The following is a 22,992-nucleotide window of genomic DNA, read 5'->3' as shown; positions in this document are numbered from 1 at the left end:
ACGTGCAAACTCAACCCATACTTGGAGCGATTTGGGAGGGAGCAGCACTTGAAAAGTGCATAATAGAAATTGGAATAATCAATTAAACAAACTCAACAGCTTCGCCATCTCGAAAGTTCCGCCACGCTCCATCTCAAATTCTGCTTCTGAGAGGAGTGAGGCCAAAAGTCTTCCAAAAGTCGCGGCTGTCGTAGCATCTGCCCAGCGTCTCCATGTCTCTCGGCAATGCCTTGACACCCTCTTCTTCCATCAGCTCATAGACCCACTGGCTCTGTTTGCTAGGCTCTTCGTCCACATGCTTTCCTTCCCTGGCCCATCCTACAAACAGCGACCACCAGCAGTAGACTTGGCCATCAGTAAGCATCCAGCGGGTACCCGATGCCTTGTTCTTCTCCCATTTATCGAAGATCGCCAGAATTGCGCGTGCTACGTCCTCGCCGTGCACCAAATGCAAACTCTTCTTGCTCTTGACCTGATCCTTGGTGGTGGCAACCCTGCCAACCCACGACTTTGGCTGTCTCTCTCCACCCCACAATCCTGCGAGGTTAAGCACACATCCGCCCATGGACATCAGCTCGTCTTCAGCAATTGCTCGTGCATTCTCCTTGTTGTAGTCTGAGTGTCGGTCGACCCATGTCGTCTTTTGTTCGATTTGGAAAATGCCGGTCGACCCCAGCTGCAGGTACCGGACATTTGATGCCACGCGTTGATGTGTAAAGTTGTAAGACCACACAAGTCTGTGAGCAGGACCTTCGCCAGTGAGTGGGAATGTGATCAAGATGTTGCGAGCAGCAGGCAGATCAATAAAGTAGGTCGGGTCCGGATTGTCAGGGTCGAACTTGAACTTGATGGTTCCGTCGCGTCCCGTCGTAGATGTTGCAGCATATGTCAAATTACGAGCTTTGAGTAGTGGTATCAGAAAGGTCGATGTCCAGCCGGCTCCGAGAATCAAAACGTCCATTTCCTGCATGTTCTCTGGTTCTGATTGTTTTTGATGTTCGATGTTTCTTGAAAGTGAAGCTGAGCTGGAGAAACATTCACATTGATGTCTTCGAGCTTCGGTCAAGCGGGGCAGCCGGACAGATGACGCGGTTTTAGGCCACAGCAATAGACATGGAATTATTGGATGCACATTCGCTCAACTCAGCCATGTAATACCCGATATTGGCTGACATACGAGCGGTTCGCTTTGCTGACAAGGCAGCAACATAAAAATGCGATCGCAGCTGGACCGTTGGCGCCCTCAGCAAAATCAACGTTTACGGTTCGCCCCGACCAGTGCCAGTGTCAAACAGAGCAAGAGAGCACCTGCTAGAGCGCCACAAGCGCTCTGGTAGTCCTCCATGCTGCTCATCGCTCGGGTGTCTCTAGGTGTCTCTAGGTGTAGCAATGACAGCAGCATCCACCGATCGACAATTCCAGACGAAGCTCACAGAAGCACGGGATTCTTGCAATGGCTTACCTGATCGGGCTAAAGCTTTCTCGAGGGCTTCTTGATGTCTACAGAATCTCTCGAACGCTCGATTATCAGCGAGCAAACAGTCTTGGGATCAGACTGAAAACATGCACCTTTGTTGCATCTTGCAGTTAGTTTATCGGCTATGTCTCTGACTTTGCATGCAATGCAGGCAGCCACTATTCGTCAAGATGTCGGCATCAACAAAGAATTGCGTCTCTCTTCGACCGCCGATCAACCTTGTGACTGTCAAGAGACGAAGAGAAAGGCAAGGAAGCATTCCTTGTTTTTGCTGCTTATTCAAAGTGAGACGTCTTTCCCGAGTCTGCCGTCCTTTCCCAGCTTTATCACCACTCGTTGTGGCACTAGCTAAATCTTTACTTATGCAGCTAAGAAGTCTCCGGACGATCGGCGTCGCGACCGTGATACTGCCCCTCTTCTTCGACGACGAGTATCTTAACAACTAGTAGTCGTATACAGTCAATTCATAGCTTATTTTGTAGGTAATTACCTATGGAAACTGTTGCTAGTCCCATCTTAGATACACAACTTCGCCTTCTTGACAAATTTAGCCGGGTCCGTTATGTCCTCTATCCGCTAGCCGAACGTTTCTGCGTTCTTCTAATGCCATTTAATCGCTAATTTCGCCGCCGCCTTTGCTTCTATTAATACACTACTTAGTTTGTAGCCTTGTAAGGCATCTTTAAATGCATCGAAAACCCTTTTAATAGGGTGGAGGTTAGGACTATTTCCTAGATGTAGTGCGAAGAGTATAGCCCCTAAAAGATCCTTATCTGTTATAAACTCCCTTGCTCTTTAATAAGCACCTAAATTGTCCTCTATAAGGTATACATTACAATCTAGATTGGCCTCTTTAACCTTGTAGTAATAAGGGTAAAGATCTAATAGCAACTAATTATATAAATACAGTAATACTATGCAAAATCCATTCCTTTTTCGCCAGTTCTTTTAAACGTCTTCTTATCTACCTTAAAGACCTTTTTAGGAGTTAACTACCTCTTATTCTTAGGTGTATTAGGCTTGTTTTTAGCAAGATCCTTAGCATGCTGTTTAAGAAGCCTTCTATTAGCATCCTATATAATATGCTACTTATCGGTGCCCTCCTTTTTTGCTTTCTCGATAGCTTTAGTAGCATCTTTATAGGTACGAGCCTTACACCTAGCCATTTTACCTTCTATATCTTTCTTCTCATCCTTATCCTCCTTAATAAAGCACTTGACAGGCCTCTTAATTAATAAATTAGTAGAGCAGGCGGCTAGAACTTATAGAGTAAACTTAGGATAAGAATCCTAAAGTTGTTTTAGCGGCAATTGATAAGTAGGAGTACCTTTAGGGGCACTTAGCTATTCTACATAACGGTCTAGCCCTCCGAAGGTAATAGGAGTCTTATCTAATATAACAAATATAGCCTTTCTTATAGGTATATAGCTAGGACCGCTAGTAATTATATTAAGAAGCTAGTAGGAGTATTTCCTTCGAAAAACTAGATCTATCGCGTTTAAGGTAGGTTTCTTAGGTCTCTTCCTCTTAATAATACGGTAAGACCTTCTAGGAGAGGTTTGTCTTACTACTCTTTGTGCTATAGTTAATGTACAAGGCATATCTAGGTCTAGAGCTACCTTGATAAATGGCTTATAGGGATTTTCTAGAAACGCCTAGCGAAGCCTCGAATGCTACTCTAAATCTAAGGCTAACGGGCGACCTAAACGTTTAAAAGGTTCTATATATCTTGCGAGGATATTAGGTTATGTAAAGATCCTAGCTTAATCCGAGCTCGTTCGTAGGTATAGTTCTAGATATCCGTAACGGTCGAGTGTTATATATCGTATCTAGCCTCCCGCGCGAAACGACGCGCCGACTAGTCAAACATTAACATAATAGTAATCATCGCGATCCTAACTTTAAGAGGGGTCTCGCGGCCATCATTTTAAGTCGCCATTAAACAAATCGGATAAGAATTAGTTGTGTTACATGCGTTAAAAGAAAAGAGATAGAAACGTTAAGGTAGCTTCGGCTGTCCGGAGACTTTTAGGGTATATAAGTACAACATGAAAGAAAAGACTACACGTAATAGTTTAGGACACGTTAGGTAAAGCACGTGATAGGTGTTTACCTGGTGTTGAACATCGAATGGAAGGACGAGATCTAGGCCTTCCTAAGTCACCACCTCGTACGCTAAGCTCCTTCAATATCATCTAGGGTTACAATGGCGAAAAGCAGAGAAGTATTAGTGCCCCCTTTCGATCGCTGGCTGCACTGCCTCGATCGAAACAAGAATCGCAGGTTTGGGTGTTTCAATTAGGACCGAGCCTCGTTAAATGGCTCGTCGACAGGCACAATAGTTTTCAATACGAGGGTCTCAGTCCAGTGAGAGCGCGTGTTTAGATCATTCTCAGTGGCCAATGGAATCAGATAGAAAATCATGGTGCCTTTTAATCAACACACGCGAGCGTGAACTAGGCCTTGGTAATCACGCGACTCTTAAGAGTTGTGGTCTTGTTGATGCCTGGTTTATCGTTCTTATATGGTTTCGATAATGTAAAGAGTGTACTGTCGGCGTTGATATCCAGACATTCGAACGGAGCAGCCCTTTTGGGTCGGGACTGTAACAGGGAAGAAGACGCTGGCTACCCATATTTTCATTTAGCAAGAGCAAATAAGTATCTAAAACTACACCTCGAGTCGAAGTGAACTTGATGTTAACGTGTAGATACTGTCGTAATTTTCGTCCTTACAAGACCTCATGGATGCTCTCCGTGCCCTTCATGAACAGTCTCGGATGGTCCTTCCTGCTTGGCAGGGGTAGGATCGTTGCGGTGCCTAGTGCATCATGTTAGTTATGGTCGAGAGACTGCTTGAAAGGAAAGACTTACTTCTTGACAACTCTCTCAATACCATCGAGACCCATCTTGAGAACATCCATTCTTGGACCGTAGCTCAACCTGACGTGCTTGTGGCAAGGTGAGTCAAACAGATCCCTGCGTTTCGACGGATTCAAATCGAAGAAGATACCAGGCACAACAATGACCTTCTCCTTGAGACAAGCATTGAAGAAGTTCAGACCGTCGTTGATGCCCTCAGGGAGCGAAGACAGATCAAGCCACAGGTAGAATGTCGAGTTAGGAATCAGCGGGATTCTGAAGCCCATCTCCGTCAATCTGTCAATGACATAGTCTCTCTTCTCACGGAAGTGGTGCTGCAGGGCACGCATTTCGTGTTTGACCTTGGTGGGTTCGAGCATAGGAATGGCAGCCTCTTGGAAAGGAACGTTGGTGCCGCCATCGAGGTAAGATCCACACGAGCCAATTGCTTTGATAAACTCCTTAGGTCCGATGATCCATGCTACTCTCCAGCCAGGAAGACGGAAACGCTTTGTCAAGCCGTCAATGATGAGCACATCTAGTCACATCAGTATCTTAAAGTGTCTTTCCATTTCTCTAATTTGAACGCACCATCTTCGTCAACGTCTTCGATGTTGTCGGCAGCAGAGATGACAGTACCATCGCAGTCAGTAGTGTAGTTGTAGCCTAGATATACGGTAAGTAAGGGGCTTCCATGGAAGCTGGTACAGCATTGTGAGTCAGTGACGGATACCATTTTTCTTTTGACAAAAATCAAAAAAAATCATCTGGCAGCCGCTGACCCTCGTAATGTACACCGCAAACCTACTCACCAGAGTAAAATTCATCTAAGACGAGCGTCGCTCTATCTCTGCCTTCAATTGTTGTTAGCTCTGTACAATAAAAGGTTCAGTAATCCTTGAGAAACTTACAAATATCTTGAATTTGAGCAAGCTGGGGATTGGCCAGGACCTGGCCTGTAGGGTTACGAGGGTTTGATGTCAAGATGACACTAGTACCCCGGGCGATTTCTTCTGCAATCTTGTCTGGGTGCATGTGGTATCCATCTTGCTTCGACAATGGAATGGGGATAGCACTGAAGTTTTTGAAGAGCGACAGCATCTCGTTGTAAGCGGTGTAGTCTGAGAGCATACGTTTAGTTGCCAGGGACATCGCAAAGAAGGAATAGCATTAAGCCTACCCGGAATGAAGAATCCAAGATAGGCATTTCCGATCACAGCAGCAATTCTGATGAGGCCAGCTCTGCCGCCAGGGACGATGCAGACGTTTTCCCAGGTATACTGACTCTCCTTGCCCTTACGGTGATGCTCATTGTAGAGGTTGGCGACAGCTTCTCTCAGAGGTTTGATACCAGCAGTAGGACCCTAAGCCGGTGTGTCAGCCAACCGAACCAAAAGAGGTTGTGGAAACAAAACCTACGTATTCACGGCCGGACATGGAGACATCGATAGTATGAGGTCTCTCAAAGCAGCCTTCGATCTCATCATCGACCTCGGGGGCACCTTGACCCAAGTTTGCCCACTTCTCTGGATGTTCGGCAAATCCATGCTCATAAGCCCTTTCAGTGGTCCAGACTACTCCTGTGGATGCACGCGAAGGGTCTAGTCCAGCATGTGGCTTGTGTCCTTCATGAGCGTTGCGGAACTGACGGTGAACTGATGAGCTCAGCTCTGATAAAGGTCAGCAATCATGTATCTTGACAAAAACATACATATACACATATAAATCTCATAGCAGACTCTAGGATTTGAACCAACAATCGGACTGTGACAAAGCATGAAATATTCTTACCGCTGTCAGTGGGCTCCTTGTTTGTCGAGAAACGACGCTCCTTGGGTCCATGAGGAGAGTTCAAAGGAACATCAGACGCAGAGAAACTAGCTCTCATAGTGGAATGAGATGATCTTGCAGAGCCAAGAATACCGTATTGTGATGCCAAGCGTTGGCTGCTGGGACCTGATGGAGGATGCAAGAGTCGCCTCATGATGGGGTGAGGTTGAAATTTGATGAGTCAGCAGAAACGCGTAAGCATCTACTCGTACAGTGGAGCAACCAGCAACGAAAGCAATACGACTTTACTCACAACCGCAAGCACACTATTCTCTCAAGCACCGCGAAAAGAGAAAGTCGCTATATTACCTCCATCCAACAAGAGTCACTCCATGGGTGCTTGACGCATTACACAAAGTTCGGTCGTTTGGTATTCCAACTCAATTTGTCCTTCGACTAAAAACTGCTGTAGTTTGCAATGTGCAGTTTATTGATCCCTCAGGATTCGAATGCGACGTGACGCGATTCAAGACCATTTTGAATGGGTTTGTTAGTAGTCGCCGCTCAAAGCTTGCCTCAACTCCTCCTTCAATCTCTGGATCTCGATATCTTTGGCCCTTAAAGCGCCGGCTGCTTTTGGATTGTTGAGTTGTGCTCTCAAGCTCGCAATCTCCCCGTCGCGCGAGCGCAAGAGGCCACGTGCCTGCAGGAGCTCTTCCTCGATCCTCTTTACGTCCTGCCACAGCGGTTGCTCACTACCCTGCGCATATCCAGTGTCGTGAGAAGGAAGCTGTGAATCTGGTTCCATCTCTGAAAGTTGAGACTGTATTATTGATGCAGGTTCCCGGCGTGGAGTACGCGCATCCAACGAGCGGTCGACGAAGGGAGTGTTTGCGCCGATTGCGTACTCAGTCCTGGCACCATGTGGTGTTCTCCAACCAGAAGTCACAAGAAGGCCGTTTACGCGCTCAGGCTCTTCTTCGACATTTGCAGCGTACACGGTTTTGCCGCCAGCTGCTATCTGAGGCGACAATTCTGAGCCATAGAAATGATCGTCCAGTTCGCGATCAGCATGTCTTGCCCTTTGGACCGGTGGTTTGTTCAGACGTCTCGAGCCGCCGGGCCATGTCGGGGACGGGGTGGAATGGAGGTACTTGCCGACTTTCTCACGCTTGTGTCGTGGATTGAGAGACTCTTCTGCCTTTCGCTTGCCTAGCAGTCCGATCTTCTTGCCGGCATTCTGGGATGCTGTCGGGTTCTCGGTTCTATTTCCGTCATCAAGTACTGAGGTCTGGTTCGCAGCAACGGGCTCAGCCGTAGGGACGTTGAAGATGATTTCTTCGTAACCACCCTTTTCTCCGGAAAAGCAGTACGGCCTCTTTTTATCCTTCTCGCCGATCACGGTGTAACCGACATGTCTAACACCTTGGCCATCTTTATCGTCCACATCCATCCCTGTTCCCTTCGCCACCACGGCTGCCCTCCCCTTGTTGAACCTGGCTGCGAGGACACGGCCGCCGCCCGTAGTAAAGTCCAACGCCCAGAAGTCTCCTTTGTCCTTGTTTGTGTACTTTTTGGACGACATAATATCCCAGGCAGCTTTATCATCTAGGACGACATAGTGTGGAGGTGAATTGGTTCCGCGTTCGATGGGCCCAATGTCGGTCTGAAAGAACCGCCATCTCTTGGTATATGTGTTGTTGGTAAATTCGGTTCCTCTCATGCCATCAGGGTCGCCAGGTTGCCATATTTCACGGCCGATACCTCCGATGTCACGGTATGTGAATCGCTTATGTTCGGACTTCGGCCGACGATCCAGCTGGTTGGCGTTGGCTTTTGTTTTCGAATGGGAACCATTTCCGGGTGGGCGAGCTGGAGGTCGTGTTGAGTCTGTCTTCTGCGCGGGGCGATCCATCTGCGACCAGTCAGGCACTCGGGTCCAGATCTGATGGAAGTGTACTCACTTTAGGGTCAGTCGACTTGCGTGCACCTCGGGCATGGGAAGGCGCCGGAACCATCTGTTGCGTGACTGTGAGTATAGAAGACAGATGTGGGGCGGACGAAGACGATGGCCTACTTCAGTTTGATCAGGAGTTTGGTCGCCAAGGGGCTCGAAGAGAGGTGAACCGTCGTCTTCCACCACGATGACTGGGCTTTTCTCAGCTCCAGCTCGCTTCAGCCGTGGCGTTGCTGCCTTCTTATAAAGATCATTGGGCGCTGCTGGCAGCTCGGAGAAGTTGAAGACAAGTCCTCCCGGCTTTGTCGCTCTCATTGTTCAGCAGCTAAGTCTTTGTAGTGAATGCGTTGAGGAGGGTCTCAGAAAGAATAAAGTGCACTTCCAAAATCAACTCGCTGGATGCCAGCGAGGGTGATGAATCTTGGCACTGTTGGAGAAGCGAGTCTAGAGGAATGATCGGGGAGCAACTGGTATCACGTCTTCATGCGCTCTGTCATGTGCGACTGCGAAAAAAGGGCAGACTTTCACCCCAGAAGACTTCACCCCAGAAGACTTCACCACAGAAGACTTCGCTTCGAATACTTCGCTTCAATCGGGGAGCAACTGGTATCACGTCTTTATGCGCTCTGTCATGTGCAACTGCGAAAAATGGGCAGACTTTGACCACGGAAGATTTCGCTTCGAAGACTTCGCTTCGATACTTCACCCCGACCCGCGAGCGCTGTGCCGCCGACCACAGGATGGCCTTCATGAAGTACAGCAGCAACGGAGCGTAGCATCATGAGCCATGTTTGAAGATTGCATCGTTCAGTATCGATAGACTCATGGGCACTGCTTCGACATTGCGTCTTGCTACAGATTTCCCTGCGCTCGCCAACTTGATCGAGGGAGAACATAGCGATGCGCTACTCGAACATGAGTCTCTTTTGTGCCCCTTGCAATTGAGGTCGAGGAGCCTGTTATCTTCGCCAACCCCTCCCGCAAGTATATCGAAACACTTTTGGAGACGATGACTTCCTGAAAATTGCGATGCTCACAGGATATCACGTTTCCAATCACCTATTGAGTCCAACAACAGATTAATGCCTACGCCCCCGATAAATGATGTGAAGCAATTGAATGGCAGCCGCGATCTGATGGTCCTATTTAGCTCGTTATCAATGTATTGGTATTCTACCGTAGCGTGTGTTGGAGACCAAGACAGATGTCAGGGGTCGGTGAACCGTGTACGGCTTTTGGCAGACTCCGCCAGTGAGACGCCTGCATCTCCGCAAGAAGCATTCTAGATCACAGTCAAGATAACCATTTTAGCGATCGTTTATGACTGTCTGCATGGACTGCAGAAGAAGAAAAACGAGTTGGTGGAGCAAAGTGGATTAACGCATGTCATGCAGATTTAGCGTGAGCCCCCTGCATGTCGTCGACGCCTCGCCGCCAACCCGGCCTCTGGGTATCCTGCAGGAGTCTCGACCGCATCACCGGAAGGATTGCATGTTGCTGACACCTTGCTGTGCATCATGCTGCAAGACATGGATGTGAGACATTGGTCGTGACGCAATAACGCTCTGAGGCACTCAGGAACCTGATCATTGATCTCATGACAAAGGGTATATTCTATGTATATATGTACAGAATTATTAAGTCGTGTCGTCGTTAAGTTGGGTTGCCTGGAATCATCTCATACAGATCCAGGTTCAACTCTGGTGATCGCGACTGTGACGCTCTTCGTAATCGTGGGGCCTCCTTGTATACTGTCCTCGCTGACCGCATCATCATCAGCCGCACCGTTCTTGATCGCCCAGTCGCTCCGTCCTGCGTTGCCGGCAAGCTCAAGTTGGCTGCCGTTGTGTGCTTCGGACTGAGGCGTACTGTGTAGTTCATATCCTCTGCCACCGAAGGACTTGTCGAGCCATGATTTTCTTGTGTTTCCGTATTGACCACTGGTGCCTGGTGCAGAAGTACCGAATGTAGAGCCCATGAATCCAGGAGCGATTTGTCTGAGAAGTGGCTTGAGAGATGGCACGGATGCACAGATAATGGACACGTTGGCGTCCACTGCACTCCAGATGGAGGAGTCGAAGGAGACCCAAGTCTTGTCCTCGGCGTGTAGAATGCTGCTGACTCGAACTGCTCGGATGATACTGGCGATGATGGGAACACCACCCAGGCAGATGGTGAAAAGAAGGGCGTACTTCTGGCGTGCATGAAGGTTGAGTCTCATGATCTTGGGTGCAGCGAAGGCAATGAGGAGTATATCCACAAGAACGCTTTCAACTGTCGAAGTATAGAAAGCCGGAATGGTGTCGATGCACTTCTTGTGTATGTTGATATCCCAAACGCCTCTGACAGGGTTGCATTGGAAGATGGATACGCATTCAAGACAAACAGTCGCGATTACCACGAAGCCAAAAACGCTGTACAAGAAGATCCGGCCAGAGCGACTTGTCGTGAAGACCTTGAGGTATAGCGCGCAGAGAGACAGCTTCGTGAAGCAAATCGAGATTTGATAGGCGATGAGTGTGCCGTAGAGAAGTTTGAGAGAGGGTATGATGGTGGAGAATGGCACATCGGCCTCGTGCATGCCACCACCGTAATTGGTCAACAAACAAGCCATTATGCAGTTGGCCAGAGCGGCGAGCTATAATCATGTTAGAGTACAGTCTTTCATGCATTGCGAGGAAGTAGCATACCCATCCAACAGTGAGAAGCCAATCATCCCAGCCAAAAGTTCGTAGAATCAATGCTCGACTGTAGACTCGGCCAAAGTAGAAGATAGTTGCCAGTAGGAACGGAAGGATGTTTCCCAGCAAGATATATGGTGCACGGGTCTGATAGAAGGTCAGTTGCTGCTGGACTAGATCTACAAGAGTAGGAAGAACTTACTTTTGCCATGATGTATGACTATCTGCCTCAGCGTTCTGCAAGTCCTATACCAGATTGATACAGAGACCAAGGGCAAGGAACAAGGGCAAGATATGTAGATCCACAGCGCAGACGCGTTTCTTAATGAAATGCCAGCAAGAGAATAGAAAAGTACACTGCAGGGACCATGATCATCTTATGGAACCTCATTCAACCGTCGAATATCAAGCTACGAACCGAAAACCTTAGCTAACCTTGAGTCTAGCGCGGAACCGTTGGACGGCGCGCCAAACCTACCCCTTGCCCTTGCGGCCGGAGGAACACTTCTAACCTCTTTAGTACTTGGAGAAGTTCGTGCAAGGAAGAGTTCCTTCCATGCTGAGAGCCGCTGGTCTCGAGGCCATCATGATGCACAATTGATTCTGGCGTGGAGGCTTGATCGATGGAAACGGGTCTAGAGACAAGGGTTCTCCCTTTCGCAGACAATCCCGGGCAGCTTAAAGGCATTGTGTCTTTCGATAGCTCTTTCGCGGAACTCGGCGCTGGTTGGAGCTATGTGCTCCTATTTGCGTCAAAGGAGTTCGTCGCTTTGCATTCTGGTCCTCGGTTGGGCAGAAGCGAGCGAGCACGGCATCAACGGAGGAAAGGTGGAGACAGGGTCGAGGGCAGGCCAGACAAACACATGGGGATCCACGCGACAGACACAGCAAGACATGCGACTTTGTTTCACAGTCACAGCCTATGCTTCTACAATGACAAAGTATAAATTCGTGAAGATAAGAAAATGGTTGGAAGCCAGACGCGATGAAGAACAAGAGGATTCACAAAAGCTTCCACGTTCCTTCAAATCCCGTCGGCAACTTTGCCGGCGATCAAACAAGCCCTGCTGATCTACATCGCATACCATAGCCTGGCTGCTCGTATAATCTCTCCATGCCCACCTGCAGGATTGTGGCTTTTGCTAGGAGATAGGTGGCTGGAATACAGATATTTTTCCATAGCTAGCAGAGCCACAACTGAGTCAGTGCCGGACTTGGAAGTCATGCAAGCAGGGCGAACAAATCTCCATACTATAGAGTCCGAAACGTCTTATTACTGTGAGAACGCCAGAGTAGGTTGGTGGCTGAAGCAAGATGGACGAATGCAGAACTCTTATGCCGCCCCAGATCCGGGAGCCGCAAGAAACGAATCATGAACTGAAGCGTGCTCACCCGGATGTGGTCGGTTCTCGAGACCAGCTCTGAGCTTAGAGCTACTAAACACAGAGATAGAGAGCGGCACTTGTGGGCCTGCAGTGCTCAGTTGGCGGCAACAAGCAGTGGAGAAATTAGCGACATGCATCGTTGATCATACCACCCAGTTACAGGGTATGATAGAGTCATCAAGTCCGGAAAGTAACACTACTCGAATCAGCTGCCGCCGAGTGAACATCAGGTGGAACGCGCAACATGTGAGATCTTCAATATTGATCAGAAGCTGTACCGATTTTGGATGGCGTTCTTTCGATCGGAATGTGGAGGATTTACAACAGTGTCTCATGGGACAGCCCCGAAGGGAGATCTGATCAAGCACGTTCTGTCTCTCGTTGATCAAGAAGGCCGCACCGAGGCATTGAGAAGCACGGATATGTCGATCTCTATACCAGCCGCAAGACACAGGGCTTAGTTCATGCTAACAGCTACAAGTACCGGACAATCAACTTGATCTGAAACGCAGGTCTGTTGCTGCTGCCGTTGGAGGATCCGAGGCCAAGAAACTGTAGAACTTGGAGAGACGCACCGGAGTTGGAGCTTCCATCTATCGTTGAAGTCAACGCATAACTGTCAAAGTCACGGTACTCTGAAGATCGATTCAATTTATCCCACGTGGGTGACTGTTTCTCTAATGAGTCGGTCATCACCTAACTACCATGTGCTTCGCAATGAACGGTACACCAAACTTGGTACTGATATAACCGCTACGCCTCTGCGTTGCTGCTATGGGGATACAAGATGATCTCGTGGCTTGATTGTCATTACTGAATCTGTGCAATACGATGTTTCTAGTTACTACATCCGCACTGCGAAGTTCTTTCGCTAGTCTTGCGGCCGTAATCATGTCGTGAGAAGGTCTCTTCGTTTATCTGTCGCGGCCGAAAGTGGCGGGCCCAGCGGGCTTGTTGTCGAGGATCTTCTCAATCTCCTCCATGAGCTCGGGAGTCAGCTTCTCGAGCAGCTTCAGGGCGCCGAAGTTGTCTTCCAGTTGCTCGACCTTGGTAGCACCAAGAATGACAGTCGAGACATTGGGGTTCTTTGCAGCCCAGGCCAAACTGAGCTGGGTAACAGTGCCACCGAGCTTCTCAGCAATGGTGGTAAGCTTTCTGACCTGTTGAATGTGTAAGTCTTTGATCATTCGAATCATCGATGTAGTGCCCAAATACCTTCTCGATCTTGGCCTGACCTTCGGGGCTCTGGAGCTGCTTGACGGTGTTCTCGAAGAAGTCCTTGTTGGTGGCGAAACGGGAGTCCTCGGGGATGCCATCGTTGTACTTGCCGGTCAAGAGACCGGAAGCGAGAGGTGACCAGATGGTGGTTCCGTACTTGAATTGATCGTACAGAGGAGCGTACTCAACCTCGAAGCGCTGTCTGTGGAAGGCGTTGTATTGAGGCTGTTCGGCAATCGGAGCGATCAGGTTGTACTTCTCGGCGATCTGAGTGGCTTCCATGATCTGAGTGGCAGACCACTCTGAGGTTCCCCCTAGACGAAGACTCAGTCAGCATGATTTTCGCAAACCCAATCGAATCGCCCCTTACAATAATAAGCCAAATTCAGGTTGCGAATTGCCTGGGTGAAACCCTCAACAATCTCCTTCATGGGAGTAGCATTGTCAGGACGGTGAGCCAGGACAATGTCAACGTAATCGTGGTTCAGTCTCTTGAGGGAGCTCTTCAGGCCCTCGATAACGTGCTTCTTGGAGAGACCACGAGTGTTGGGCTCCTTGCGACCAGTACCAAAGAAGATCTTGGTCGAAATAACGTACTCGTCTCTGGGGTAAGCGAGCTCGTTCAGAGCACGTCTGTCAATGCGAGGTTAGTCTTTGCATCCTCATACCACTACGTCTTACTGCGAGCGTCTCGGGAAATACATGCAGTGAGACATCGATACTGCTTACCCCATCTCAATCTCAGACTGGCCGTTGGCGTAGACCTCGGCAGTGTCGAAAAAGTTGCAACCTATGTCAAGATCAGTATGCTGCTTCCGAATGCAGTGCTGAATCACATACCGTGGTCGAAGGCCTTCTGGATGCACTCCTTGACGACATCACCCTTCTGAGTACCACCGTAGGTCAACCAGCCTCTAGATCATCAATGTTAGTGGCCACATCACAATTGGTCAAGAAGCACGCATAACGAACCCGAGGGAGAAGACGGAGACCTTGAGACCAGTGGGACCGAGGTGACGGAACACCATGTCCTTGGGATCAAACTTTGATTCGACAGCCATTGTGAATGTGTTGATGCTATACGGTGCTGTATGCAGTTGTACGAGATGTATCAATTGAGAAGAGTTCGGTGGAAGAAGGCTTGGTTTTGTAGCCAGCACATCACCTTCCAAAAGCAGATGGAATCCACATACCCCTCAGCTATCCCGCGCCTAAACCCCGATAACGCCGCCAGCAAATATCGTCATCGTTTCGTGAATTAGATGATTACTTAAACGGAAGGCCTTTCAACGGAGCAGTAAACTGTATCAACTACATATAGTGTAGTCCACAGCTTTGCACACACACGGGTGGACATGTGTCAGAAGGTATGTGTAGGTCTGAGAACCATGAGCTTGGAAGAAGGCCCCAAGCTGACCAAGCAGCAAAAGGCAATCCGGACCTCATTATACCGAGTTCAAAACCTTGACATTTATCGGTCGACAAACACAGCGCTCGATACAGAATGTCAGTTTTGAGTGCCATTTTACCAATCAGGCACGGATGAAGGTGCTCCGGTCAATGTCCAATGCTTGTCTGAACCCACGTTTTTGGAGCTTTGAGGCTCTTGAACGACACGTCGGATAGATCCGAAGCTAGCCTCGATCTAATCAGCAGCTTTCTCCAGAGACTCTTGCTCTCAATCGACATGCTTCCTCTGTCAACTCGGCCAAACACAAGTCACAGTCATGGCTGCTCTTCGAACAATACGACCCACGGCTCTGCCGACAGGTATCCGTCAACTCCTCACCTCTCCACGCATAATGTCCTACTCGTCACCCGCCTCATCAACACCACCGCCTCCACCAAAGTCCTCAGTGTCCGAAACCGAAATGTCGCACTTCTCCGCCCTCGCCTCTTCCTGGTGGGATCCCGAAGGCCCCTCCCGCATTCTACACGAAATGAACCCTCTTCGCCACGTCTTTATTCAACGCTGCCGCTCGCTATATCCCCGGGATACCACAAAACCTACGCCAAAACTACGATACCTTGACGTCGGCTGCGGTGGTGGCATCTTCGCCGAATCAGCAGCGAGATTGATAGATACAGAGTCAGTGACGGCAATCGATCCGACGAAAGAGGTATTGGCCGTGGCGAAGAAACATCAAAAGAGTGATCCGTTGCTGTGTGAGCCGGGAAGATTGAACTACGTCAACACTGCCATTGAGAATCTACCCTTGCCCGTGACGCCGGACCAAGGCGTGGATGTGTTGTCGGTGTTCGAGGTTATCGAGCATGTCACGCATCCTGCTCCTTTCCTGGCAAATTGCATGCCTCATGTCAAGCCTGGTGGTTGGTTGGTTCTCAGCACTATCAGTAGGACGTGGGCGAGTTGGTTTACTACCAAGCTTGTTGCCGAGGATATTATGCGCATTGTCCCGCCGGGTACGCACGACTGGAACCAGTACATCAATGTTGACGAGATGAAGGCATGGGCAGCCAAGCAGCCAGGCTGGAGTAACCCCATGACCATGGGCGTGGTCTACATTCCCGGTTATGGCTGGAAAGAGATCCAGGGCAGCGAAGGATGGGGCAACTACTTCTTCGCCATCAGGAAGAATGCTTGAATGAGACATATTTGATCATGTAATTCTAGTGTAGCAATATCGTACATTTTTCTTCTGAGCAATTGCCGTCAATTCACAAATGAAAGCAAACATTTTCTATAACCATGCACTACTTCTTTTGAGACGGCGACTTCTCATGAGGCACTTTCTAAGCGCCTGCTCCAGCTCCGCCTCTCATCCTCTTTCCAGCTCCCTCGTCACCGCCCTCGTGTGGACGCTTGTTTCCTTGCAGACCAGGTGTACCAGGTGCAAACTGTTGCGCACCAGGATTCATACCTCCACGGCCTCCGCCTCTACCTCTGCCGATCCCTCCGCCGCGAGGAAGACCTCCACGTTGAGTTTGGCCGGCAGCACCTTGGACACTGATGCCCTGACCTTGAGCATTTTGTGCTCCGGGCTGTACAAGTCCACCTCTGCCGCGGAAAGCACCGCCGCCACGAGGGAGCATGCTGCCACCACCCCTGGGGATACCAGTGGGAATACCGCTTGGAATTCCGGAAGGGATGCCGCTCAAAGAAGGAACACGCACTGGTCCAGGTCCCGCGGCTTGTTGACCAGATACTTGTCTCAGAGGCGCGCCAGGAGTCTGCGGCGGCGTACCGGCTGCACCTTGGGATTGTGTCATACCGTTGTTCGCCGATGGGGGAACAGTGGCTTGGGGTTGAGCCTCAGAAGAAGTCTGGTTCGGCGAGAAGCTGGGCTGACCAAAGGAGGAGCCCTGTTGCGGCGACTGGGTTTGTGCTCCAAACTTCTGCATCCTTGCTTGCATTTTGTCTTGAGGAGCTTGGCTGTTAGGAGTGGGCTGGCCAGATTGAGTAGCCTGAGGAGGCGCCATGCCTGGCGATTGCGGCAGACCGGGACCGGTTGCCTTGAACGGGGAGCTCATAGGAGATTGAGCTGGTGGTTTGTTCACTTGCGCAGCTACCGCAGGAGCGGGTTTGGCGATCTTAGCGACCTCCCACACTTCGACGACTGGTCGCTGTGGTGTCTCTGTAGCAGCCTTTTCGACAACTTCCAGCTTGGCTTTAGCAGCTCTCGTCTGACCTTCTGCCATACCAAGCTTAGCCTTTTGCTTGATTGTTTCCATATTGACAGCTTTCAACAAGGCTTGTTCGCTCGCCTTCTTAGCCTCTTCAGTCTTCTCTTGCAAGGCGTGTTCTCTTTCCTTCTTGGCTTCTTCGGCCTTTTCTTGCAAGACCTTTTCGTGCTCTTCCTTGAGCTTGGCAGTCTCTTGAGCAATCTTGTTCTGGATGTTTCTGGCGACAATGCCCCTAATCACGGTATTCTTACCAACCAGTGTACGGGCTTGTTCATCAGTGAAAGTCAACTGTGATGGGTCGATTTCAGCAGTCGAAGTTGAAGTTGTGGCTGCAGTGGTGGTAGGAGGCTGGCTTGGTGCTTGTTCCATAGAAGCTTCAGGTTGCTCCTTGGCTTGCGCGCGATCCACAGCAAGCTGGCCCTCCTTGGTGAGTCGTTCGACTTCGAGGCGATGCTCCTCCTTGAGCTGTGCAATGGTGGCCTCGTGCTCTTGGCGAAGCTTTTGCAGCTCTTCACTGTGCTTGATCAGAGCTTCTTGGCGACCCTCTTCCTTGAACTTATCCTTGTCGTCTCGAAGTTTCTGGTTCAGCTTCTGCTTCATTAGATTGGTGCGGTTGTTGTAGAGAGTTTCGAGCTGCTGTTGGCTGAGGCTGTGCTGCTCCTCGAGCTGGGCGCGAAGCTGTGCGACCTGCTCTTCCACCTGTTCTGCAACCGACTTGGCCTCAGCGGTTTCAGCATCCGAGGGCTGTGGTGCCGCATCTTGAGAGACAGTGTCGGTAGATGCAGTATTGGTTGCAGCGGCCTTCAACGACTCTACTTCCTCCTGTGCAGCAGCCAATTCTTGTCTCAACTTCTCCAAGTGCTCAGTGTTCTCGCCAGATTCAGGCACTGCCTCGGAGATTGGTTGTTGTTGGTTCTGCAGTTCTGTGATACTAGCTGCACTGGTCTCAAGTTGCTGCTGGAGCTCGTTCTGGATGGTATCAGTGATCTTGTGCTTGCGAAACATGTCAGAATAACTTACCACTTGACCCTCAAGCTCGGAGATTCTTGCCTGAAGAGCCTCAACCTGCGTAGCTAGACCAGCAGCCTTTGCAGCTTCCTCGGACGCTCTTGCCTCTGACTGCTCCAGTGCGTGCGCCGATGCATCAGTTTCACCATCTTCCTGGATCTGACCCTCCTCGGCTTGTGATTGAGCTGTCACCTGCTGAGATGCGGCCTCAGCAACAGCCACAGCTTCATCTCTGGCGGTCTTGGTCGACTCAAGCTCTTCCTTGACCTGAACGAGTTCCTGGCCAAGTTGCTCCTTTTCTTCTTTGATGCCTTCAAGCTCTTTCTCCAGCTCTTTGATCTTTGCGCTCTGCTCACGAGATCTTGCCTTCGCTTGCTCAACAAATCTGGCCTTCTGTTCCTTCCATAGCTTGTCGGCGTCGTCCTTGATCTGCTGCAGCTCTCCTGGAACGGCATCAACCTTGGTCTGAAGCTCTTGCTTCTCGGTTGTCAGTTGATCGCGTTCGGCTTGAAGGTCGGAAATCTGTGTCTTCATCGCCTCCATCTCGGCAGGGTCTACTCTGTCGTACTTGGAAATGATGTTTTGTGTACGGTCTCGCCAGCGATCGCGGTCTTCTTGCATCAACTTCATCTCGCCTTCCTTGGTCTCGAGCTCATTCTCGACCTCTTGGATGCGAGTCTGAAGAGGCTGGATCTGGCTAGTGAGACTTTCAATCTCCTTCAATTTCTCTGCAAGTTGTGTCTGGGCTTGTCTCGCCTCCTGGCGAAGCGTGGTGCTGCTTTCACGGAAGACGTTGAGCTCATTGATAGTTTGCATGAGCTTGTTGTGGCTGACTGTGTTGGCTTCGTGGTCGGCGTGCTGCTGGCGTTCCTCACCGAGCTTCTGTCGTGTTTCGTCGAGTTGTGTCTGTGCGTACTCGAGCTGCTGCTGGAGACGCTTGCTCTCCTGAGTAGACAACTCGTACTGAACGTCTACGATCTCCTTCTCGCGACGCAAGTACTTGATGACTTCCTGGAGATTCTCGAACTCGGAGCCGTGGGCCTCTCCAGAGTCTTCCTCCTCAACCTCGGGTGCTGTCTTTTTGTGCTGCAGTTCAGAAATCTGGCCGCTCACAGATTCAAGCTGTTCGTGGAGAAGCTTGTTCTGAGCCTTCAAATCTTCGCGGCCAAGTCTGACTTCGGTCAACTCACGTTCGTATCGTTCTCTCACTTCAGTCCAGCTTTCCTCGCTCTGGCTCAAAGTGACCTTGGCGGTTTCGGCCTCAGCCTTGATAGCAGCAACCTCAGTCCTGAGCTGATTGTACTCAGTGCGGACGGATTGAAGGTTCTTGGCAGCGTCTGCATGCTTGACCAACTCGTTCTCGTAACTTTGTTGAGCTTGTTGGGCGATCTCTGCTTGTGCCTTGAGATCCTCCTGGTGAAGCTTGGCAGTCTCAGCATAGCGCTCAGACTCATCACGAAGACGAGCAATTTCGGCTTCGAGCAGACGTTTCTGGTCGTCCAACTGAATAGCACTCTCCTCATGCTGAGTACGTAAGGTCGAGAGTTCGCTGTTGGTGGTAGATAGCTCAGTACCCAACTCCTCGACTCTGCTCTCCAAGTCCTTGATCTTTTCATCCTTTTCGGCAATGATGCGGTCCATCTCCTCGCGGTACTGGTCGTTGGTTTCGTTGAGACTTTGGAGCTCTTCTTCCGATGCCTGACTGATGTTCTTGTATTGCTCGACTTGAATTTTGGCGTTCTCGAGATCGCTGCGGGCCAATTCAAGATCGTGCTTGAGATCCGCGACTTCTAGAGCGAGCTCCTGCTCACGAGATAAAGCATCCTCGGCAGGTGCGTTGTTCTCGGTTGGTTGATCTACCTGAGGTGTTGGACGAGGCTGAAGTGCCTGCACACGTTCTTCAGACGTGCGGAGTTCAATCTTGAGCTCTTCAACTCTGGATTGGAGTTGATCGCGTGTCGTCTTGGCTGCAATAAGTTCCTCACGGACACCAGACAGACTCTTGACCAGATCATCAATCCTAGTTCGACTCTGCTCCTGGTCATATTCCCTTCTCAGGGCGGCCTTCTTGCTCTCGTCAACCTCGGACTCCAACTTCTTCTTGGTGGCGTCAATTTCTGTTTCTAGTGCTTCGACTCTGTTTTGTAACCTCCGTCTGGTTTCTGACTCGGCCAGCTCACGCTCGTTCTGTAAAGTTTGAAGGTCGGCAATCATCTTGTTGAGGCGGCTACGCTCGTCCATAAGCGAGCGGTTATCCTCGGTCATGCGGGCTTCAATCTTCTTCCAGAGTTCGCGCTCTGCCTTGAGGTTGGCCGTGTCGTTGCGCATGCTGTCAGCAAGAGTACGTGCCTCAACAAGCTCCTCCGCAACCTGCTGTGTACGGAGGTCCTGCTTGGCCGCCACTTCGGCCAGAGACTGAGATCGCTTTTGCAGTTCCGAGTTTTCTGATTTGAGCATATCGTAGTTGGCTTGCAGCATTCCGTAACGTTCGTGGGCAAGTGTGATCTGGCCACCAGTGCGGGCAACCTCTCCTTGCAGCTCGCCCTTTTCACGAGCAAGCTTGTCGACCTGCTGCTTGAGTGTACTGTGGTCCGTTGCAGCCTCTTGTCTGTAGGCATCGAAATGGTTCTGCATCTCCTTCAGGAGCTTGGAGTAGTCGGACAACTCCTTAGAACGAGGTGTGTCTTCCACATCTCGAGACATACCGCCTGGTGGAGGCGTCGATGGAACTGGGCCGACGGAACGACCAAAGGCCGCCTGCAGATCGGTGCCAGCTGGCAGTTGTCCGCGGTGAGAGAGCATACGTCTGAACATATCACGCTCACGCATAATGCTCTCGCACTGAGTAGTCATCGACTTGATCTCATCTTGATGTCTCTGAACGCGATCGCGGAGTTCGTCGAGTTCTTGCAGGGCCTGCTCGGTCTCGGACTGCTTTGCCTTTGCAGCTTCGCCCTCCATGCGATCAGCAAGACCGCGGTTGAGTTTCAGGAGCTGCACGTTCTGGTCTTGAAGTTCCTGAACATTTCTGAAGAGCAATAGTCTTTGGCTAATCAGAGCTCCGGCTGAAGTCTCCTCTGCAGCAGAGGCCGAATCATCAAGCTCGCCATTAGCAAGCATCTGCAATTGCATTTGGCCTGCTGCATCGAGAGCTTCCAACCCCTGATCACGGGCTTGCATCTCGACCAAAAGAATCTTGATCTGTGCGCTGAGGTCACGAAGTTGTTGACGGAGGATATCACCTTCTCTGGATAGTCCTTCGGTTTGGCCCTTGAGGTTGCGTGCTTCCTTGCGTGCCTCGTCACGTTCAGCAGAAGCTGAATCGAGCATTGAAGACATCTCGAGGATCTCGGCCTCAACACGCTCCTTCTCCTCACGTAGTTCCTCTTGCTCGGGCCCTCTGTTCTCAAGATCACGAATCATCTCGTCGAGCTCGTTGCTCAAAAGGTAATTTCTGCGCTTCTCGGCTTCGAGGTCGGACTTCATTGTACTGTACTCGCTGTAGAGCTGAGTGAAGCTCATATTACCCTTCATGCGTGCTGATCCAGGTGTGAAGAGAGCAGGCGATCCATCGCGTCCAGGAGTCGAAGGTGCAAGACCGTTGGAGTTACGTTTGGGTGTAGCCAGGACGGAAACATTGTTCTGTGCCTCGGAGGCAGCAGCTTGGAGGCGCTCGACCTCGAGCTCCAGTTCGGCCAGTTTGGCCTCTACAGCCTCACGGTCGGCTCTCTCGGTCTCAATCTCGGCCTGGAGCTGACCAACTTCTTCTGCGGCGTTTTCCTTGATCTGGTCGATGTTGTTTTGAAGATCCAGCAAACGTGCCTTGGCAGTGTCTGCACTCTGTTTCTGAAGCTCGGCAAGGCGACGGGCGCTGTCCAGTTCGACACGGAAAGATTCTTCAGCCTTTGAGGCGCCTTCTTGCATTTGTTGGATTTTGGCAAAAGCATCGTCGGCCTTCTGGCCCAGCTCTTCAAGACGTTGACGGAGTGTTTGTTCTGTACGCTTCAAAGCCTCAGCTGTGGCATTGGCATCCTCGTTGGCGCGCTGCAATTCAGAAATACGAGCATTCTTTTCCTTGCGGAACTTTGTGTGTTCAGTAGTGCGTGTCTTGAGCTCAGATTCATGCCATTCGTTGTTACGCTTGAGCAGATCCACCTCTTGCTGCAGAGCTTGCTCCTTGAACTTGGCACTTGAGGCGGCATTTTCCAAAGACTGATTCTTCTCTTCCAGAGCCGAGATGTCGCGACGCAGAGAGATAATCTTCTGATGTTGAGTAGCGAGTTCCTGGGCGAGATTGTCGTGAGCGGTGGACTTTGATTCGAGTACGGACAGAGTTTCGCGATTGGAAGTTTCTAGAGAAGCGATGCGGGCACGCAGGGTGTCAAGCTCAGAGTTCGAATCGGTCGATGAAGCCTTTACAGAGTCGAGCTCAGTCTGCAGCTCGGCACGGGCATTGTCTGTTGGATGGGTCAGTAAGGACAGGGGCAGTCTAGGTAGTAAAGGTACGCACATTGGTCATCGAGAGACTTGCGGAGGTCCTGTATTTCCTGGGCGTTCTTGTTCAGAGTGGCCTTGAGAGCTTTCACCTTTGATTCTCCGGCGCGAACAGTGTTCTCAAGCTCGACATCGGATCGGAGCTTGTCTGCCTTGAGGTTGTCAAAGTCCTTGGCTCTGGCGGTCAGAGTGGACAGGAAGTCCTTGATTAGGTCCTGGGTAGGAGCGTCCAGAAGTGAGTCGAGCTGTGGCTCATCGATAGAGAAGGCCTGGGCGATAAGAGCCGTATCGACGGCGCCGGCCTGGGCGCGCGTCCTCATTGTCGCAATGGTTATAGCCTAGTTGACTGTCATGAAGCTTTGGTGCCGAAGGGCAAGATTGAACGTGTCAGTGTCAGACACGACGCGTAATGAGGGAAGGTTGTGAAAGTGTGAAGAGGCAGCGACGAAGTGACAGAGCGACACGCAATTGAAGGCGTGTCTTGCAGAGAGTCGAG

At 50.4% G+C, this 22,992-nt stretch overlaps 7 protein-coding genes across 7 annotated transcripts; 1 reads left to right on the top strand and 6 right to left on the bottom strand.

The window, feature by feature from the left end:
* Window positions 1–133: 133 nt before the first annotated feature.
* On the bottom strand, window positions 134–970 carry M438DRAFT_281362 (uncharacterized protein; the record flags this gene model as incomplete). The annotated part of the gene is made up of 1 exon (XM_029901231.1): window positions 134–970. One exon carries the CDS (start codon window positions 968–970, stop codon window positions 134–136), a length of 837 nt encoding a protein of 278 aa, XP_029756681.1.
* Window positions 971–4,100: 3,130 nt separating this feature from the next.
* Window positions 4,101–6,290, bottom strand: M438DRAFT_348718 (aminotransferase). Its single transcript, XM_029906210.1, has 8 exons — window positions 6,130–6,290; window positions 5,758–6,008; window positions 5,519–5,702; window positions 5,250–5,459; window positions 5,151–5,192; window positions 4,930–5,004; window positions 4,351–4,876; window positions 4,101–4,297 (listed from the first exon to the last, which is right to left on the bottom strand). The coding sequence occupies exons 1-8, from the start codon at window positions 6,224–6,226 to the stop codon at window positions 4,219–4,221; spliced, it is 1,464 nt and encodes a 487-aa protein (XP_029756680.1). The 5' UTR covers window positions 6,227–6,290; the 3' UTR covers window positions 4,101–4,218.
* A 368-nt stretch (window positions 6,291–6,658) lies between these two features.
* Window positions 6,659–8,380, bottom strand: M438DRAFT_358679 (uncharacterized protein; the record flags this gene model as incomplete). The annotated part of the gene is made up of 3 exons (XM_029907281.1): window positions 6,659–8,023; window positions 8,073–8,137; window positions 8,170–8,380. The coding sequence occupies 3 exons, from the start codon at window positions 8,378–8,380 to the stop codon at window positions 6,659–6,661; spliced, it is 1,641 nt and encodes a 546-aa protein (XP_029756679.1).
* Window positions 8,381–9,652: 1,272 nt separating this feature from the next.
* M438DRAFT_325939 (uncharacterized protein) lies at window positions 9,653–11,078 on the bottom strand. The gene is made up of 3 exons (XM_029903109.1): window positions 10,949–11,078; window positions 10,756–10,893; window positions 9,653–10,703 (listed from the first exon to the last, which is right to left on the bottom strand). Exons 1-3 carry the CDS (start codon window positions 10,955–10,957, stop codon window positions 9,744–9,746), a joined length of 1,107 nt encoding a protein of 368 aa, XP_029756678.1. The 5' UTR covers window positions 10,958–11,078; the 3' UTR covers window positions 9,653–9,743.
* Window positions 11,079–12,764: 1,686 nt separating this feature from the next.
* Window positions 12,765–14,500, bottom strand: M438DRAFT_368515 (Aldo/keto reductase). Its single transcript, XM_029908049.1, has 6 exons — window positions 14,322–14,500; window positions 14,190–14,263; window positions 14,079–14,139; window positions 13,720–13,982; window positions 13,347–13,663; window positions 12,765–13,291 (listed from the first exon to the last, which is right to left on the bottom strand). The coding sequence occupies exons 1-6, from the start codon at window positions 14,408–14,410 to the stop codon at window positions 13,046–13,048; spliced, it is 1,050 nt and encodes a 349-aa protein (XP_029756677.1). The 5' UTR covers window positions 14,411–14,500; the 3' UTR covers window positions 12,765–13,045.
* A 487-nt stretch (window positions 14,501–14,987) lies between these two features.
* Window positions 14,988–16,364, top strand: M438DRAFT_348714 (ubiquinone biosynthesis O-methyltransferase). The gene has a single exon (XM_029906209.1). The coding sequence runs from the start codon at window positions 15,077–15,079 to the stop codon at window positions 15,953–15,955; it is 879 nt and encodes a 292-aa protein (XP_029756676.1). The 5' UTR covers window positions 14,988–15,076; the 3' UTR covers window positions 15,956–16,364.
* M438DRAFT_281531 (uncharacterized protein) lies at window positions 16,104–22,816 on the bottom strand (the record flags this gene model as incomplete). Its single annotated transcript, XM_029901247.1, has 4 exons — window positions 16,104–17,963; window positions 18,015–19,328; window positions 19,938–22,459; window positions 22,513–22,816. The coding sequence occupies 4 exons, from the start codon at window positions 22,814–22,816 to the stop codon at window positions 16,104–16,106; spliced, it is 6,000 nt and encodes a 1,999-aa protein (XP_029756675.1).
* Between the last annotated feature and the right edge of the window lie 176 nt (window positions 22,817–22,992).

This window comes from Aureobasidium pullulans (genome assembly GCF_000721785.1).
Source record: "Aureobasidium pullulans EXF-150 unplaced genomic scaffold scaffold_24, whole genome shotgun sequence".
NCBI lineage: Eukaryota > Fungi > Ascomycota > Dothideomycetes > Dothideales > Saccotheciaceae > Aureobasidium > Aureobasidium pullulans.
This window is presented reverse-complemented; position numbering and strand designations above follow the sequence as displayed.

What these genes read in the sequence shown, in the direction of transcription:
- M438DRAFT_348718 (XM_029906210.1), bottom strand. Translation starts at nt 6,226, where the DNA reads ATGAGAGCTAGTTTCTCTGCGTCTGATGTTCCTTTGAACTCTCCTCAT. An exon ending in CCATGTCCGGCCGTGAATAC is followed by an intron (nt 5,703 to 5,757) that starts GTAGGTTTTGTT and finishes ACACCGGCTTAG; the next exon opens with GGTCCTACTGCTGGTATCAA. An exon ending in ATTGAGAGAGTTGTCAAGAA is followed by an intron (nt 4,298 to 4,350) that starts GTAAGTCTTTCC and finishes ATGATGCACTAG; the next exon opens with GCACCGCAACGATCCTACCC.
- M438DRAFT_368515 (XM_029908049.1), bottom strand. Translation starts at nt 14,410, where the DNA reads ATGGCTGTCGAATCAAAGTTTGATCCCAAGGACATGGTGTTCCGTCAC. An exon ending in GTCTCCGTCTTCTCCCTCGG is followed by an intron (nt 14,264 to 14,321) that starts GTTCGTTATGCG and finishes TTGATGATCTAG; the next exon opens with AGGCTGGTTGACCTACGGTG. An exon ending in CCAGAAGGCCTTCGACCACG is followed by an intron (nt 14,140 to 14,189) that starts GTATGTGATTCA and finishes ATCTTGACATAG; the next exon opens with GTTGCAACTTTTTCGACACT.
- M438DRAFT_325939 (XM_029903109.1), bottom strand. An exon ending in GGCTTCTCACTGTTGGATGG is followed by an intron (nt 10,704 to 10,755) that starts GTATGCTACTTC and finishes ACATGATTATAG; the next exon opens with CTCGCCGCTCTGGCCAACTG.
- M438DRAFT_348714 (XM_029906209.1), top strand. Translation starts at nt 15,077, where the DNA reads ATGGCTGCTCTTCGAACAATACGACCCACGGCTCTGCCGACAGGTATC.